The sequence below is a fragment of the Staurois parvus genome, unplaced genomic scaffold (assembly GCF_062004578.1).
Source record: "Staurois parvus isolate SC_StPar_1 unplaced genomic scaffold, SC_StPar_1.0 ptg000548l, whole genome shotgun sequence".
Classification (NCBI taxonomy): Eukaryota; Metazoa; Chordata; class Amphibia; order Anura; family Ranidae; genus Staurois; species Staurois parvus.
In genome coordinates this window covers 6,102,466-6,121,693 of record NW_028318344.1, presented here as the reverse complement: position 1 = coordinate 6,121,693, position 19,228 = coordinate 6,102,466, and the positions used below count along the sequence as shown (strand labels likewise).

At 42.1% G+C, this 19,228-nt stretch overlaps 1 protein-coding gene across 1 annotated transcript in view; it reads left to right on the top strand.

The window, feature by feature from the left end:
- LOC149451143 (coiled-coil domain-containing protein 63-like) overlaps positions 1-19,228 on the top strand; it is a 150,760-nt gene that overhangs the window by 90,486 nt on the left and 41,046 nt on the right. Inside the window, exons 12-13 of the mRNA XM_089690928.1 lie at positions 4,108-4,271; positions 6,351-6,454. Of these exons, the coding sequence (XP_089547054.1) occupies positions 4,108-4,271; positions 6,351-6,454 (268 nt within the window). The remainder of the gene's footprint in view (positions 1-4,107; positions 4,272-6,350; positions 6,455-19,228) is intronic.

The window sequence follows — 19,228 nt, the reverse complement described above, 5'->3', positions numbered from 1 at the left end:
TGGTACTTGTCCACTGAGCAGCAGTAAGGGGGCACTTGTCCACTGACCAGCAGTAATGGGGCACTTGTCTACTGAGCAGCAGCAACAAGGGTGGTACTTGTCCACTGAGCAGCAGCAACAAGGGTGGTACTTGTCCACTGAGCAGCAGTAAGGGGGCACTTGTCCACTGACCAGCAGTAATGGGGTACTTGTCTACTGAGCAGCAGCAACAAGGGGGGCACTTGTCCACTGACCAGCAGCATGGGGGGCACTTGTTCACTGACCAGCAGAAAGGGTGGCACTTGTCCTCTGACCAGCAGTAAGGAAACACAGAGTTCTGACTTCCCTGAACTTTTCTTGGATTACAGACTCTGTCACTGCCTGCTGGCAGTCCTGACTACTGTCCGCTTGGTGTCCACCCAGTCACTAGTCCAAGTCACTTCTGCTTACTACATCTGCCTTGAACCATTCTGCATCTTCGAGATACCTAGCAAGGTACAAAGACTCTCTCTGGGTTGCTCGGAGTGTTTGTCATCAATGTTTTTTTTTTTTTTAAATGTCATTTTTGTTGGAGTACATCATACCGGTGTGCCACTATATGTGCAGATTTAAAGCATCCCTCAAGCATCGTTTTTAAAAGAATTGTATAATTTTAATGTTGCCCTTTATGCAGCTCCCCCTCCTTCTTGTAGTTTGCCAGAACAAAGGTGGGACACTGATTTAAATGAGGGGCTCCTCCTGTTGCTCCAAGGAGAGGGTAACATTGGCATCCAGTGCAGGTGTCAGTGTCCCGCAGCCAAGAAAAAACTGTTTGGTGTTCTATCTAGGCCACTATTACCCCACCCTTACTCTGCTATCTGTTCCTTTATGTTGTCAGAACAAGATGGCAACTCTGCTGGCAAAGCAGGTGAAAACAAGGAGTTTTTCAGCTTCTTGCAGATTGCCACGATATGGTAATTTATGTATTTATTAATTTTGTACTGTTTGATAAAGATATAATTAACACAACTAGTAAGCTTTCCAGCTTTATAAAAGCACTCTGTACATATAGGCGATTTTGGCATATGCTGTCAGCGCAGGCACTCTTTTACAATACAAGGCAATTACAATCTTAAAGATATCTGCTGCTGTTCAAAGCACCACCATTTGGAAGTAATGATTTATGTTTAGTAATAACCCTGAACAATTACGATGTGTATGCTGCCATCATTTCATCCCTTTTGATTATACTGATAATGTAAAGATATGGAATCTTCATTGTGTTTTACAGAAAAAGCATCCTGTGTGTGTGATCAGCCTTACAGCTGTAGGAGAGGCCTTCCTCTAAACCTCTGTATTTACATAGAAACAGGGGCGGACTGACAACTCATGGGGCCCCCGGGCAATAGGGGATCATGGGGCCCCTGTATCCTGAAACTCAAAAAAGCCAATGAAAAAGGTACCAGGGGCATCTCAGGGGCCCCCTACTGACCCCGGGCCCTCGGGCAGTGCCAGAGTTTCCAAATGGTCAGTCCGCCCCTGCATAGAAACTATCTACTGTATATGAGGAATGTGTTTCCATTGGCAATTTCTTTTATTTTGAGGTTGTTTGGTAGTATTTTTTTTCCTTTAAGTTTTTTTTTTTTTTTGTCACAGAAACCATTGTTCTTCTGCTATTGCACTGGGGAATGTTATTTGGTCATTTCACATCACCCTTCTCCAAACTGTACACTTCCAGGTTGGCAAAATATGGTTCACATGTAAATAGGGCATAGTGGAAATCTTAAAGTAAATTTGTCACAAACCCTGCAAGAATTACACTGAGCATTCGATGAGAAAAACAGAAGCAGAGGTGGATCCCGGTGAACACTGCATGTCAAAAATCATCAGCAGGACTAGAATTATTGGCAGATGAAATTTTTATGCAAACCTTGAATTTTCTTGACATTAAGCTGGGCCACATGGCCTCTCACCGTTTGAGCCCCCTTTTAGTATTATAATGTATTTTAACCCGATGTATCTTATGCGCTGCTACCTCAATTACCATACGCCTTTCAATTTTGAGTTGCTGCTCCCACTTTACACCTCTGAATATATTTCTAAAGGTGTATATATATATATATATATATATATATATATATAAAGTCAAACTTATCCCTGCTTATCTCTTTACACCTATAACATTAAATCAAACAAAAACAGTCTAGAACTATTCCAAGAAAACCTTAAAATGTGAATCACCATTCACAAAAAAAAATTCTAATCAAATGAACAAATATTTTGTTTATTTATTTTTTGTAAATGGTGATTCATATTCTAAGGCTTTCTTGGAGTAGCACTACACTATGTTTGATATATATGTCCAGAAGGAGGGTCAGGGGTTATGCAGCCTCATAGGACAGTCAGAGCAGAATGAAAACTCCTCATACATGTTTTAACCAGTGCTTAGCTGGACACTGATAGAATTCACAAGACTGCCATATACAATACTGCTGATGGGAAAAGGTATTTAGTAGTTTATATTTACTAAAATAATTGCATTTCCATGTTCTGTGTACTGTGGGAGACCGGATTTAGTGAATGCAGGGTCCTGGGTTTAGTAACACTTTAAAGGATTTCATGTATTACAATTATATAAAAGTAGTGTCTAAAATTACGGTATCCCCTAAATAAAGTCTACATCCAGAATTATACCCAATAAATAAACACCTTCACCCCTAAAAATGTATCAATCTGTAAATAATCATGTGCTACCTACAAATATCAAAAAAAGTGTCCAATAAATAAACACCTTCACCCCTAAAAATGTATCAATCTGTAAATAATCATGTGCTACCTACAAATATCAAAAAAAGTGTCCAAATACAAATCAGTGCATAAAACATATAATTGTGTCCTTCAAAAAATTATACAGTCACAAAGTGGCAATTCCAAAAATCCTGGTGTTTAAGCCTTCCAAGTGGCTCCCACAAACAAAGTAAACCTCAAAAGAAAAGAAAATTTACATAGTGCGTTATCCCTGATAAACCATAAGCATACACTACTAAAATTAAGTACACTATGTAAAAACCGTGTAAAAAAAACACAGGTGTCCACTGACAATGAAAAAAGTGAATTGATGTGTCAACCGTGACAGTGAATCACTCAAGTGCAAAAAAAGCATCCAGCAGCAAGTGTCAATATCTGGGCACACTTCTATTGTGTAAGGAGTGAATACCCTTACCAAATAAAATGAATAATCACGCCTTTGAAACCATCAGGATAAGATACAATTCCAAAGAATGCACTCCACCCAGGAGATCTTTTCAGGATGTCATCACAGCCTTATGGATAAATCTTCCTGATGTCATCTGGGTAAAGCAAACCTGTATACTCCTTACTCCTTCTAATACCAAGCTCCACCAATGCACACCATATATGGAACAAAATATAGGGTAATACCGCAATACACCATTTAAACCATGCTTTATTAATGTGCTTACATTATCTCAACTTTACAAAACGCCATTTTACAACATTTCAAACCTCTGGGAACGTCTTGGTATCATCCACGAGTGTTAGAAAGGATTTGCCAGTAACCAAGATGGCGTCACTTCCGGTTCCGCCATGTGTGTCTGACATCACTTCTCTTGATGCGTTTCATCATCGGACTTAATCATAAGGGATCAGGGATCACCAATTAGCACTGTCCACAGAAGGAGGGTCAGGGGTTATGCAGCCTCATAGGACAGTCAGAACAGAATGAAAACTCCTCGTACACGTTTTAACCAGTGCTTAGCTGGACACTGATAGAATTCACAAGACTGCCATATACAGTACTGCTGATGGGAAAAGGTATTTAGTAGTTTATATTTACTAAAATAATTACATTTCCTTGTTCTGTGTACTGTGGGAGACCGCATTTAGTGAATGCAGGTTCCTGGGTTTAGTAACACTTTAAAGGATTTCATGTATTACAATTATATAAAAGTAATCACAATCTGATTTCTGCAATTTTTATTAATGTTTTCCCAAAAGCATACCTTTTATTTCACTTTTCAGAAAATTGTGTTCCTATTTACAGCGGTATGATATTTGCATGCTCTAATATATAAATGACTAGGTGCTGCTCCTTCCGCATTCTATTAAATAATGGTTCTCATTTCTTAGGAATTGATTCCTTGTTCAAGAAGATAAATTGTGACCGCTCTGTCCTGGATGAAATGTTGGGTTCTTCATCCAGCATTCGTGAATCAAACATAATGCAGTACCTTGGCCTCATTGAGCAGAAAACGAATGAGCTGCTGGCCGTCCAATCCTTCCTCGACTCCAAGGTAGGTGGAATAAACTCATCACTACACGTAGGAGAAGAACTAACTGCATGGTTAGAATGGATAATCCTGAATCAAGGGCAAACTGTGTTCTACAGACTGAGCTCAGATTAATATATCCCCCACATGCAATGGTGTATGGATGAGAGTGAGCAACAATGAAAACTCTCTTCTGTTCTGGGAGTAATATTTGAAAACAAATCGCTCTCTTCTGTACCTTGCCAGTGTTACATAATGCCTTTCTTTTTATTCCCTTCGTCATGCTTAGTTTCAGTTCATTCTTATGCATAAAACTGTCTTAACCAGGGGCGGACTGACAACTCATGGGGCCCCCGGGCAATAGGGGATCATGGGGCCCCTGTGTCCTTGCCCAAACTCAAAAAAGCCTATGAAAAAGGTACCAGGGGCATCTCATGGGGCCCCCTACTGACCCCGGGCCCTCGGGCAGTGCCCGAGTTTCCAAATGGTCAGTCCGCCCCTGGTTTTAACACAATATGAACACACACAGTGGTAAACCGGACGCTTTGCCTGTGTGGGGCGAAGAAACAGGTTCATTTTAACAATGGCTCTACTGACACATACTGAATGTCCTTTCTTACTATTGTTTAATCCCCTGAAGTAAAGAAAAATACCTGGTACTTCCTGGTATGTGGGAGAATCTGACTAGTTCCTTTACGGGAGGTAATCTGACAGTGCTGATGATTGGAGATTGGTCACTTAGGCACCCAGTGCTGTCACATGAGAACGAGGAAGAGTCCATAGCCTTGTATAAGCTCCATGTGTTATACCAGTCGCACCAGTTAAAGCCCAGTTTAAATCAGCTTAATACGTTATAGTTGATTTTGAAAGCAACCACAGCCAGTGCAAAAGTCTGTCCCCTGCCAGCATGCTGCAGAGAAGGTCCAATATGCCTCATGCCAAGACAGAGCTAGACTTCTGCAATTAGCAGGGAGCATGAGCTTTGCTGATTGCAGTGTTTTAGGTCTGACCACTATAGGAAGCATGTCAGACCTCTGCAGAGAGAACAACACTTCCAGAAAAAGAACAAGAGTCCATCTTCTGCAGCATGCTGGCAGCTAAACAGCTTTTCCACTCAGCCATTGACAGTGAAGTGAGGAAGCTCTGCGTATGCTCTAAGTCATTATTTGCACAGGGCTGAGGGCTCTCTTCTCACTCCGATCTGACAGTACTAAGTGCCTAAGCAGTCATTTGTCAAGCATCAGCATTCTCATGGGTTAGAAAGGGGAGTAGGCCAAATGCCCCCCCATTACCCAGATACACTTGTTATTTTCTTTAGCCCTGATGGGTGAGCTGAGCAGTGGGTGAACACAGGGAAGTATTTTCATCTAAATGAACAGGAATTAAAGTGAACCAGTTCCGTTGCCCTACATAGCCAAAGTACAGGTTCACTTTAAACAGAACAGACTGTATAAAAACATCTTCCCAAAGCTCCCAGCTTCTCTTATTATTGCCAAAATGAGAACGTAAGTGAATTAAACACCTGATCACTTCTGCAGGCTAAGAGTCTTCTCATTCAGCAGGGAGATTTGGCAGATTGTGGATTGGTGCTTTGTTCTAGGAATAATCTGGGCACAATGATTTAGCTGATTAGAGCCATCCATGATACAAGAGGCTAACATTATTGATCAATAAAATGTGTCTAAAGCAAGCCTGGATGGCAAAGATACATAGAAAACCATTTGCAGAACTTCCTGTATTTTATGTGTATTTACATAGCGTTGTATTTGCATTCCCATCCTGAAAACTCATAAAACAGCATCTTATGTTTTATAGAATACAGTGACAAAGTACTGGAATAGTTTAATTTCTATATTTTATGTATTCTGTCATGCATCAATCACCAGTTTCCCATTTCCAATAAAAATGATCATTTCAGTGGTCTAATGGACTCATTGAAATGCGTTAACCACGTTCATTTCTACTGGGTATGGGGTTAATCAGCCACAGACCTTTCAAGTTTGAAGAATTATGAAATGTATAAGAAAAGCATGATTTTTTTAACTTAACATCTCTACATGTTATTACTATTTTTAAATATATTGTATGTTTTTTTTTCTACAGAACTATGACAAGCCATATGACCCACAAGAAACAGCCAGAGTCCTCCTGGGACAGTCAGTAGACATGCAACGACCAGTTTTTGAGATACAACCACCTGCCACTGGGTAAGAGAATGTAACCTTCTTCATACGAGTGCTGCCTGAACTTTAGGGGCATATTATAACCCCTTCCCCTATAATAGCGTCTGTATGCCCAGAGGGCAGGAAGGATTGGCTGTGATTGGCTGTCACATTGGACCAGGGGTGGACTGACCATTCGGGGACTCGGGCACTGCCCGAGGGCCCGGATTCAGTAGGGGGGCCCATGAGAGGCCCCTGGTACCTTTCTTAGGCTTTTTTGAGTGTGATTTGAGTGTGGGCGAGGACGCAGGGGCCCCATGATTTCCTATTGCCCGGGGGCCCCATGAGTTGTCAGTCCGCCCCTGCATTGGACACATGATCAGAAACCAGGCTCACCGGCTATCGATTGTAGTGTGGATCGAGAGCTGCCCCTTGACATCTCGGTTCCAGTGCTGGGAGCATGGAGTGAGCTTGCTCCCAGCACAGAAACCTTGGCCGCCGTTTGACGCTTATGTGCAGTGTGTGGGCATTAAAGTCACACTTATTGTATGTGCTAAGTGGGTGGCTGGAAGTTAAAGTTGGGTAAATAGGTGAGCTTTTTTGAAGCACATTCAGAATTCATATTCCCCCATCACATTTACTGAATCAGGTCTCCATGGCAAAGCATTGCATTTTCATTTCAAAATGCAATGGTGCTTAAACCAAACCTGTACCTGCATAATAAATATGGCTGCCAAATGTGGATGGGAAGATAGATGTTGCAGGTTTAGATAAGGTGAGCTTTACAGCTCATATCTTTTGAAGTACAGAGCCTTGACCTGATAAATTTGCAGGCAAACCCAACTGTTTTTCAGGTACGAAAAAATGGTTCAATGACGAATGTGCATTGAATGTCAAAGCAAATTGCGAAAAGACAGAAGCTTGCTACTCATCAGCCAGTTAACAAGGTAAAGGAGGAAGGCAGACAAAATGAACAATTTATAAATTAATCTGTAGATTCCTTGATAACCCCAGAAAATCCATGTAAATTAGTCCATATAGTCTGTGTCCTGCTGCACACAACACCAGCGGCTGCTCCTCATAAGAGTGAGTGACTCCTGAGAAATTATAATGGAACAGCAGAGTGACAGCGTTTCAAAGCCCTGTGGCTTCTTCCTTAAACCTTCATGAAACTCATCGCCAGACCCCCTCGGCTTTCTGTTCTGCCCATGATATCGTTACTTCCAGTCCAGTGCCCCTGAGTATTCCAGCCGGGTTCTCGGCATTACCTAGCTCATCCTAAAATGGTGGCCGCAGCAGCATCCTGACCATCCACCTTACAGACCCATAGAGAGCAGTGTTTTAAATCACGGAGATATGCTTTGTTCTTACAGCGAAACGTGAGCTGACAATTGTCTCTTAATAAAAACTGTGCTTATAAAACTGCCCTTAGTCTGGCGTTCACTGCTGTTCCTATTGGTTTGGCGCTCTCATTTCTCCTGCTCCAAACGATCTCCTTCAGGTGTCTTTTTGGTACTCCTGTAGTTAGAGGGCAGTCCCTAAGTCCTCTGCATTATTGGTCCTGGATAATACAGCTGAGTTTGGCATTCACACACCATAGATTAACTAGGACGCTGCCAAGAAGTGTAAATATATAAATTGATGCAGGTTTTTTGAATGTCTAGGCCAGGCATCACTAAATGGCGCACCGAGGTCCGGATGCGGACCGAGTCACTGTCCCATCTGGACCCATGCAGTCCTGCCATTTAAGAGCCTTTTCATCCTCCAGCTGTCTCATGGTCATCCTAACAGAGCTGACAACGGGAGGCAGGTCATTCCTGGATGGAGGGTGGGAGTGGCCCGAGGTTAACAAGCAGGTGAATGGTTGCTAGAATGAACGGCAGTCCTAGAAGTTAATCACTGTCTGTCAATCACTGTCTTTGTAAGGTAGGACAGTGTGTGTGTGTCTGTGTGTGGGGGGGGGGGGCAAAGTTAAAGGGGCTAAGGACATTAGTGTGAAGGGGGGGCCAAGAACTGAATGTGGGGAGGCTGAGGACAGTAATGTGGAGGGCTAAGGACTGTGGGGTGTGGGGGCTGAGGACATTAAAGTAGGAGCGGCTGAGGACAGTAACGTGGGGGGGGGGGGTGAGGACAGTAATGTGGGGGCTCAATACAGTAACATGGGGGTGTCTGGGGACAGTAATGTGGGGGGATGATGTAAAAAGGGCAGAGTACTCTTCAGTGAATGAGGCAGAGGACAGTACTGTTGGGGGGAGGGGGGGGGGGTTGATGTAAAGGGGAAACTGAGGACACTCATCAAGAGGGATCTTGCTGTGAATGAGGAGGGGACTGTGATGTGCGGTGGGGATTGAGGACACTGATGAACAGGTTCAGATCTGTACATGTGCATTTGGTGTACACATTGTGGGTAGGTCAGCACTACCTGCTAGAAACCTGAAGACGTCCCCGACCTTTTTTTCAAAATCACACCGCATTAACACGTGGTTTGGCACACGCGAAAATGCACCACAGTGGCCTACATGAGATTTGGACCTCTGATGTATGCAAATTTTACTGCCCGGACCTTGGGGAATTTTAATTCAATACCCCTGGTCAAGGCTCTCCAAATTACATCTTTAGTAGATTCAATGACTGAACATATGAAAGAATCTGAACAATCAGTCTAAAATTATTATAACGGTACTCTTCTACCTATAAAGTATGTATAATATTATGAAGTTTGTTTCCGGTTATTCATCTTTTTATTCAGGGGATAAAAAGCCATCCAACAAGTGAGAATTGCTGCGATCTCAACTGTCTGTCCTTCGCACTACACACTCAGGAGCTGGGAGACAGTGGAGTTTATTTACTAATGCTGGAGAGTGCAAAATCCAACTTGCTTCTGCATAGAAACCAATCAGCTTCTAACCTCAGCTTGTTCAATTAAGCTTTGCAAATAAAACCTGGAAGCCAATTGGTTTCTATGCATGAGCCTGATTTTGCACTCTCCGGCTTTAGTAAATAAATCCTGTGTATAAGATCAGGTCATTGACAGCTCACCAAGAAGTGTCTCACAAACACCATTCAAATGAAATCCTACTTTGGAAGTGTGAATGTGGCTGGCGATACAGGAAACAGAGGGTAAAAGTATACAGCAAAGGGTTTCAGTAAGTACAGTCCAAATGACTGTGACATCATACTCAGATTAAGGTAAATTGAGTTAACTTTCTAAATTAGCAAAGCTGCAGAGTTTGATGGATAGCCCAAGTAGCTCACTGTTTGATTTCATGGTCTCTATGGAATTGCTCTGTAAGCCCAGGTTCACATATATGCGGCCAAGCAGCATATATGTGAATGGACACCCGTGCCCCGTGACACGCAGAGAAGAAGTCCCTGCACTTCTGAAAACGCAGCTCGCACGGGAACCTTGGTTCCCATTACAGTTGCGTTTTCCAGTGCGGGAGACGGCATTAGAACTAATGGCACCCGCCCACGGGTCCGCATTTCTCTGTGTGGGTGGTGCAGCTGCACGGATTTTTGTGCGGAACTGCAGCAGAACCACCCGCACAGATGTGGACCTAGCCTTAGACCCGGTTCACATATATGGAATTTAAATGCACTTTGAACCTTATCCGATTCACATGACATGTGAACCAAAATCTTTTTCCATGGAGCCAGTTCATATATGTCTGGGATGGCTGCAATGCGATTTAAAAAAGAGTCAGGTACGATTTTCCACCCGGTTCAGGTGCAATTTCCAATATTGTACACTTTAACAATTCGCATTGGAATTGCACCTGAACCACTGAAAGAAACCATACCGGACTCTTTTACAAATCGCACATATGTGAACCCAGGCTTAGGAAGACAATATAAAAAATTTTTTTTGTCAAATTGTATATATTTGTCAAAAATGATAAAATTGTGCTATGTGTAACAGCATGTAATGCTTCTTTATGTTAAAGTTGTTTTAACTGCATTTGTTTTAAATCAGCCCACACTGGAGGAGCAGTAAAACATTCCGCCATACATTTTTTTTTATTCAATATATATGCCTAGACTTACTTATATCCATGATTCACTGCTACCAGCTCCAGTGTACTCTGCAGCACTTCCCTGAACATCCAGGTGGAAGCAGTTGCATGGAGAACATGGCACCACTCAGTTGGACAGGCCAGGCTCAAGCTGCTGTCAACCAAGCTGCTGGAGGATGGAAAAGGGGGGAGCAGGCTTGCTGCAAGTTCTACTACCATTAGGCTCCGTGTACACAGGACGTTTGGAAAACACTTCTGAACGATGGAAACTGCTGGAAAATGTAGGTTAAAAAAACATCTGTTTAGCCGCGTTTGCATACCGTGTTTATGTGCGTCTATGAGCGCTTGGAAGCGTTTTTTTAAAGATAACCTCAGGAGACCTTTCAAAATGCCCAGAATGCAAAACAACTGAAAACAGTAAACAATTTACTATTTCATACATTTTGAGAGAAATAGAGCAGAAGCAGAGAGAGCAGTATGTGTTGAGATTAGCTGTTTTTTGGGGGGGTTTTTTTGTGGTGTTTGGATGTGTTCCAGCTCATTTCTGTGCAGAAATTATTGCAGCAGTGTCTAACATATTTTCTTTAATGCGAAACCTCAAAGTATGGTGTACCAGGTCCATTTGAGTACCAGGAAAACGCTTTGCATGCATTTTTCATGATGCAAAAGGACTCTGGACAGCATCTGGAAATGGAAGAGTTAAAAAAAATTTACAAACACAAACACTTATGAATGCGATTAGCTGCGTTTACACGCGTTTACAAGCATTTGGCGTTTGAAACGCTGATAAAATCTACTCCTGAACGCAAGTTTGTTGCGTTCAAAAAAACGACTTTAAACTCAACTGCCTGTAAACGACATAGTGTACATGGACACATAGGAAAACATTAGGGAGAGTTCAGGGGCTGCTGAAAATAACACAGAAAAGCTCCTAAACGTGAGTTTATCAGCTGCAGTGTACAGATGGGATACTTTGCTGCAGTACTAGCCAGGAGCGAGCACAAAGGTGGTTCCATGGGGCCGTGCAAGCGGATGGAGCCACCCTAAAGCAGGAACCGAGGGAGAGTCATTTTTTTAAATGCTGAAATGCAAAGCAACTACAGAATTTAAGACAAATGCACAAAGCAAAGCTTGTGAGTGCTGTGATGTGCAGCACTATTGGCTTTTTTTATTACAGGGTTTTATCAGGTATGTGACTGGCAAATGGTTAAAATTCCATCACCTTCTGCCTGTAGGCTGAAAATACCAATCAGGCTGGTGGTGGGAGTGCTTACACTGGCTGCTGAAGTAGGAATGAGACACAACTCATATATGCAGTCTTCCTTAGCTATATACTGTATGTTTGATGCTTGATGCTGATGGGGGGGCATGTATTTAGACTAAGCAGAAGACATCAGAGTGTTTAAACGTATGTCAGATGTCTGGCTGAGACTTCAGGATAGAATTGTTATACTGCAGGAGAGATGGCCTGAGCCAAGTACAGGCTGCATAGGAAATTTGGAACAATTTTACAGTTACTCTGTGATCATTATAAAAGCTGGAAACTAGTTTTCGGAGCTCTTGGGAAGGTCCCATATGTTCTCTGAACTACAGAAAGAATTTATCTTCTAAAAGGTTGTTAGTGACCTCTAAACTGCTCAGATTACAGCATTCCCAGAAGACGACATTCTCCTGGTACATCTTTATTGGGATTTCAATGTTCTCAGAGAAACAGTGAAAGCATTGATTGTCTGTGTGATTCCAACTTGTTTACACTTCGGCTCTAGACAAGGTTATGTATCTCTGAAGAGCCATTTGTTGGTCAATTTAAAAATCAACTTCAAAAATGTACTTTATCATGGGTGATGGGTATTATCCAAGCACAATGTTACATTTTATTTTTAGACAATTTTTTTTATTACAGAAGAACTCTAAATTTCTGAAATACCATAGCAAGGTTACAATAAAATCTTTTTTTCTGACAAAATATGGTGTACCAGGTTGGAGGCATTTCCAATAATATTTGTAAATGTACATATAATTACATAGGGGTTGATTTACTAAAACTGAAGAGTGCAAAATCTGGTGCAGCTGTGCATTGTAGCCAATCAGCTTCTAGCTTCAGCTTGTTCAATTAAGCTTTGACAAAAGAAAACCTGGTTGGTTTCTATGCAGAGCTGCACTAGATTTTGCACTGTTCACTTTTAGTAAATCAACCCCATAGGTAATCTGGTTGAAAAAAGACACAAGTCTGTTCAGGTTAACCTACAGAGAGAAAAAAAAGCAACAAACGCAAACAGAAAACCTCTATATACACTATCCAATACCCACAGTAGATCCAGAGGAAGGCAAAAACAACCCTAATAAAGCATGATCCAGTTTGCTCCAGTGGGGGAAAAAATTCCTTCCTGATCTCCCAAGAGGCATTCAGATAGTTCCTGGATCAACTTTACCTATAAAGCTGTACATTGATTTTATTTTGTGCTCTTACAGCACTTCAGCTCTGCATGGTTGAACAAGGGAAAAAACAACTGCCATTCCGTATTTGGAGCTTTTTTGCTCTGCTTCTCCATAACCGTTTTTGCCAGTCTATAAGATGTTGTGCAGAGAATGGAGTCAGACACAGGATCTGAATACCCTAATTTTTTTTTTTTTTAATGCAAGCAATGTATATCTGAATTTGTCTTGCTGTCAGCTAGCAGTCCCTTTTAAGCAGGGCTAGAGTGTGTGAGAAAGAAGTAGCACAAGGAGCCAATCTGTTTATGTGCTGACATGGAGCATGCTGATAGGAGGAGGGAGGAGAATAACAGAGAGATGAGCTCATTACTTTGCTGCATCTCCTTTTACTGACCAGTCACAGGCTGGAGTAGATACAGGACAATCTTGGCTCAGAAGAAGTGGGTTAAATGATGTTGGTCATCAGACAAGGACATCTAGTGGCAGAAAAAAGTACTGTGGGGGAAATCTCTGGATTAATGGTAAATATTGCAGCAAACTCTGGTTTTGTTATTATATATTTTAATAGGCTTTTGATTTTACCTTGTTTTGTCAGAAGTTCCTCTTTAAATAAAGTTCTTTTTAATAAAATAAATTAAGATAGGAGTGTATTGAAAGAATGTGTAGAGTATCAAGTAATACACATACTTAAAGTTGGTATAAAATCAAATAAACCCTCTAATGCAGTATTTCTCAAACTTTTTTCAGGCAAGGCACCCTTTAAAGTTATGAACAATCTTGAGGCACCCTTTAAAATGATGAACAGTCTCAAGGCACCCCATTGTAAATTGTAAAAAACTATTCTAATAGTCTTACTTAATGCAGCAACAGTCACACATGTAGGACACTCAATGTTAAAGCGTATTTATTCTTCCAAAGCAAATACACTTGCACACTTGCTTCTTTTCTCCCACAGTTTCTCTCTATCACTAAGCTACTGTGACCCCATTACTGACAGAGAGGGGCAAGGGAGGAAAACAAGGATGCCGTGCAGGCGACCGACATCCTCCATATCAATTAATGGCATCATTGGTTGTTAAGACACCAGCAGCTGGAACGCTGTAATGGTGCATATCAAAAACCTATGGCTTCATGTAACTAAAAGGCAGGCTTGATCCACCTGCTGGCTTGTATACTATGTTGGGCAATTTTTAGGCATTTTGCCAAGGCAACCCTGCAGAAACTTCAAGACACCCCAGGGTGCCTGGGCGCCTTGGTTGAAAAAGGCTGCTGTAATGAACTAATCTTTAGCTATATTGACCTATTTTTTAATTCTTAATAAAGATATAATGAGAATAAAGTAACAATGTTGGATAAATACTAAGATATAATTATAGTATACGCTAGTACCCTCACAATAGTCATTTAAAAACTTTTTTCTTTAAATGTTTAAATGTCTACAATCTGCTCGGGTTTATTTTAGTAGGGAATTGCTATTTACCAATACCCATTGAGCACAGCAAAACTGACCTTTTATACAGTCATCAAACCATTGTCTGCCAGTTATAGTCAGTGAAGAAATCTAGAGAACAAGAGCTCACACACTCACCGGCCACTTTAATAGGTACACCTTGCTAGTGCCAAGAAAATATCCCCAACACCATTACACCACCAGCAGCCTGAATCGTTGGCAGGATGGATCCATGCTTTCATGTTGTTTACACCAAATGTTGACCCTACCATCTGAATGTTGCAGCAACCAGTCTGCCCATTCTCCTCTGACATCAACAAGGCATTTCCATCTACACAACTGCCACTCACTGGATATTTTCTCTTTTTTGGACCATTTTCTGTATACCCTAGAGATGGTTGTGTGTGAAAATCCCAGTAGATCAGCAGTTTTTTAACCACTTCCAGTCCGGACACTTTTACCCCCTTCCTGTCCAGGCCAATTTTCAGCTTTCAGTGCTATCACACTTTGAATGACAATTGCGCGGTCATGCAACACTGTACCCATATGAATTTTTTAGCATTTTTTTGAGACAGATAAAGCTTTATTTTGGTGGTATTTATTCACCACTGGGATTTTTATTTTTTTGCTATGTAAATTAAAAAGTCCAAAAATTTTGAAAAAAAGAGTTTTTCTTATAACAGTTTGCAAATAAATAGTATTTCATCATAAATCTTGGACAAAATTTATTCTGTTATATTTTTAGTAAAAAAAAAAATAACCCAAATTAGTTTGTAACCAAAATTATAATTTTTAAACATTTTTTTTACATTTTTAAATTTTTTTATATTTTTTTTACATACTGTCACCCTAGCAGTACAGTGTCACCATGGTGACACTGTACTACTTGTGGGGGGTGATGAAGATTTTTTTTTTTACATTGATTGCTTTAACACCCATAAAGGGTTTAAAAGCAATCATTTCTCCTTCTCTCTAGCTGCATTCTTCTAGTCATTGAGAACTACTGAGTGAGTTGTGATTGGTCACAGCTTGTCACATGGTACAAGGCTGTTGTGAATAGCCTTGTACCATGTGATCTCTGTGATCATTCACAGATTTCACACGTAGTAAGCAATGATGTCACAAGTGACATCTTGCTTACTACTTTGCATGTGACCACTGATTGGCCAATCAGCGATAACATTATCGGGTCCTCGCACAGATGTCCCGTCCAACGATCGGTGTTCCACTGTGTCTGGAGGGGAGCGCGCACAAGCAGGGTGTGGGGAGGCCGTTTATAAACGGCCACCCGACCCTGCACTGCCACTGTCCGGCCGTTTATATACAACAGCTGGACGGGAGGTGGTTAAATACTCAGACCAGCCTGACTAGCACCAGCAACCATGCCACATTCAGAGTCACTTAAATCCCCTTTCTTCCTCATTCTGATGCTTGGTTTGAACTTCAGCAAGCCGTCTTCACCACGTCCACATGCCTAAATGCATTGAGTTGCTGCCATGTGATTGGCTGATTAGCAATTTGTGTTACCAAGCAATTGAACAGTTGTACCTAATAAAGTGGCTGATGAGTGTATGTCCATGTTCCATTGGATTGTGCATTGTGAGACTTTTCAAGTAAGGCGGCTTTAAGCTCCTCCAGATATACAGTCACACAATGAGCTGGAAGTGTTTGGCATCAAGAAGATTAATGAATACTCCACTCACAAATTTTTATTATTGTGCATTAGGGGCATCACACATGGAATGACAGGTACCTTCTATGTGCATTTGCTGCATTGTGGGACTTTTCACAGTAGATGTCTACAAGCTCCTCCAGACATGCATTCATAAACACCTGAGCCGACAGCATTGGTATCAAGAAGATTAATGAATGCTCCATTAATACAGTTTTATCATTGTGTATTAGGAGCATCACACATGAAATGACAGGTACTCTCCAAAAAACAACGTTTGTGATTCGCCAGGTAGAAGAATAAAGGGGAAAATATATTTATAGTCTGTTCCTTATGTTAGCAAGTTATAGTTGGTATTAAAAATAACAAGTGGTAAAGATACGTGACCTTTTCTAAATGAAGGATGCCCATTCAGTCTAGTAAGTACGGAATCAGATGTAAAACCAACATGATAATTTCCACAAAGAGATGGGTCTATAATTCTCTGACCAAAATAATACTTATGAAGACAATCAGAAATGGAAGCCACGATTGTTTTAAAATCAAACAGAGCAGGACCCTGCTTACTACAGGGACTCCATACAGCAAAAATGCAGGTAAAGCTGAATTCTGGGATATGTAAATATTGTTTAACCACTTGCCTACCAGGCACTTATACCCCCTTCCTTACCAGGCCAATTTTCAGCTTTCAGCGCTGCCGCACTTTGATTGACAATTGCGCGGTCATTCAACATTGTACCCATATGAAATTTTGATCATTTTTTTCTCACAAATAGAGCTTTCTTTTGGTGGTATTTAATCGCCACTGGGCGCTTTACTTTTTGCGCTATAAATTAAAAAAGTGCAAAAAATTTGAAAAAAAAAAAAAGTTTCTTTGTTTCTATTATAAAATTTTTCAAACAGGTAATTTTTCTCCTTCACTGATGTGCGTTGATGAGGCAGCACTGATGGGCACTGATAGGCGGCACTGATGGGCACTGATAGGCAGCACTAAAGGGCACTGATAGGCAGTACTAATGAGGTGGCACGGATAGGCGGCACTGATAGGCAGCACTAATGAGGTGTCACGGATAGGCGGCACTAATATGCAGCACTGATAGGCGGCACTGATAGGTGACACTGATGATGGGTACTGATAGATGGCACTGACTGGCATCACTGCTGGGCACTGACTGGCGGCACTGACTGGCACAACCGCTGGGCACTGACTGGTGGCACTGACTGGCAGCACTGCTGGGCTGCACTGGTGGGTGGCACTGGTGGGCAGCACTGGTGGGTAGGCACAGGTGGGTGGCACTGGTGGGCACAGGTGGGTGGCACTGGTGGGCACAGGTGGGTGGGCACAGGTGGGTGGCACTGCTGGGCACAGGTAGGTGGCACTTCTGGGCACAGGTGTGTGACACTGCAGAGTGGCACAGGTGGATGCACTGCTGGGCACAGGTGGGTGCACTGCTGGGCACAGCTGGGTGCACTGCTGGGCACAGGTGGGCGGAGCCAGTGGGCGCACTGCTGGGCACAGGTGGGCGGAACTTGTGGGTGGCACTGCTGGGCACCAATCATCAGGGCACTGATCATCAGTGCCCTGATGATCGGTGCCGATCCTCGCTCTGACAACTGCCGGTTCTCGGCAGTACTTTCCTCACGATCTGACAGCGTGAGGAAAGTGCAGCCGAGAACCGGTACTTGCATTTCCCTCTGATCAGCGTGTCATTGGACACCGCTGATCACGTGGTAAAAGGCCGGTATGATTGGCCTTTTACCACATCTCATGATCAGCTGTGTCCGTAGGACACTGCGATCACGGAGATCGCCGGGTGCGCGCCCCCTGGGGCGCGCAGGAGAGCGCGTTCTGGGGGGACGTCATATGACGTCCACCCAGAACTGGCCGGCCGCAGTGAAGCCGTCATTCGGCTATCTGCGGTCGGCAACTAGTTAAGGAAAAGAGCCATGTGTAAATGTACTTGAATCTTGGGTGTACTTTGTATTTCCTACAGATCTGTGCAGTAATCCAGTGTGAAATCTTGTCTTTGTGCAGTAGCTTTTTGTAATAAAGACCAGTCACTGCTGCCACCTGTTTTAGTCCAAGGTGACTGGTCTTGTATCCGCCCCTTCTTGTAGTTCTCTGCAGGCAGCCTGTAGTGGGTGGGACTGCTGGGACGCTCCCACAGCTCTGCTTTCTGCACAGGCTATATGCAGCACAGTGATTATGTTGCTGCTACTTTTATATGGTAATATCTGGGTTTAAAAGGTGTTTGCTGCACACACCGCATGATCTGACTCTTGCATTTTGGTTAGGAACAGTCCATTTTATCCCCTTAAAAACATGCAGTATTTTTTAATTTATATATATAAGTGTGCTAAAAAATAAAAGTGTATGTGATGGTGCAATCCTAGCTATTACAAAGTAAATGTGATAAAAGTTCTTAGATGTGAGTCCCATTTCAAAAAAATAAATCAGAAGTGCAAACATGAATCTTCAATTGCTAGATGATCAAACGATATGCGTGGAGACACGTGTCACCCTACTCCGTGCTCAGTTAAAAGTTTACCAGATATATTTATGGCTCAAACAACGTTCGCCCACTCCGTATTGACCATCAATGCATGCATTGTCAAGGTTGCTGTAATGGAGAATGTCCCACTATGTGCAGGCTGCTGAATTTTGTAGAAATCATCACTGTGGGGCTGCCCTATTCTTCTGCTGGACAACGCATGCACTGATGGTCAATACGGAGTGGGTGAATGTTGTTTAACCACTTGCCCTCCTGAGGATTTACCCCCCTTCCTGACCAGGCCATTTTTTGCGTTACGGCGCTGCATTACTTTAACTGACAATTGCGCAGTCATGGAACGCTGCACCCAAATGAAATTTATGTGCTTTTTTCCCACAAATTGAGCTTTCTTTTGGTGGTATTTGATCGCGTGTGCGTTTTTTATTTTTTGTGCTTTAAAAAAAATGACAATTTTGAGAAAAAAAGAGTATTTTTGACTTTTTGCTATGTCCAGTAAAAAAAATAGAAAAATCTAATTTTGCCATAAATTTAGGCCAAAATGTATTCTGCTACATGTCTTTGCTAAACAAAATCCCAATACGTGTAAATTAATTGATTTACTTGAAAGCTATAGCGTTTACAAATGGCAGTATATATATTGGGATTTTTTTTCTTAATTTTTACTAGTAATGGCGGAGATCAGCGGCTTATAGTGGGACTGCGGCGGACATTTTGACACTGGGGGGAACTGACTTG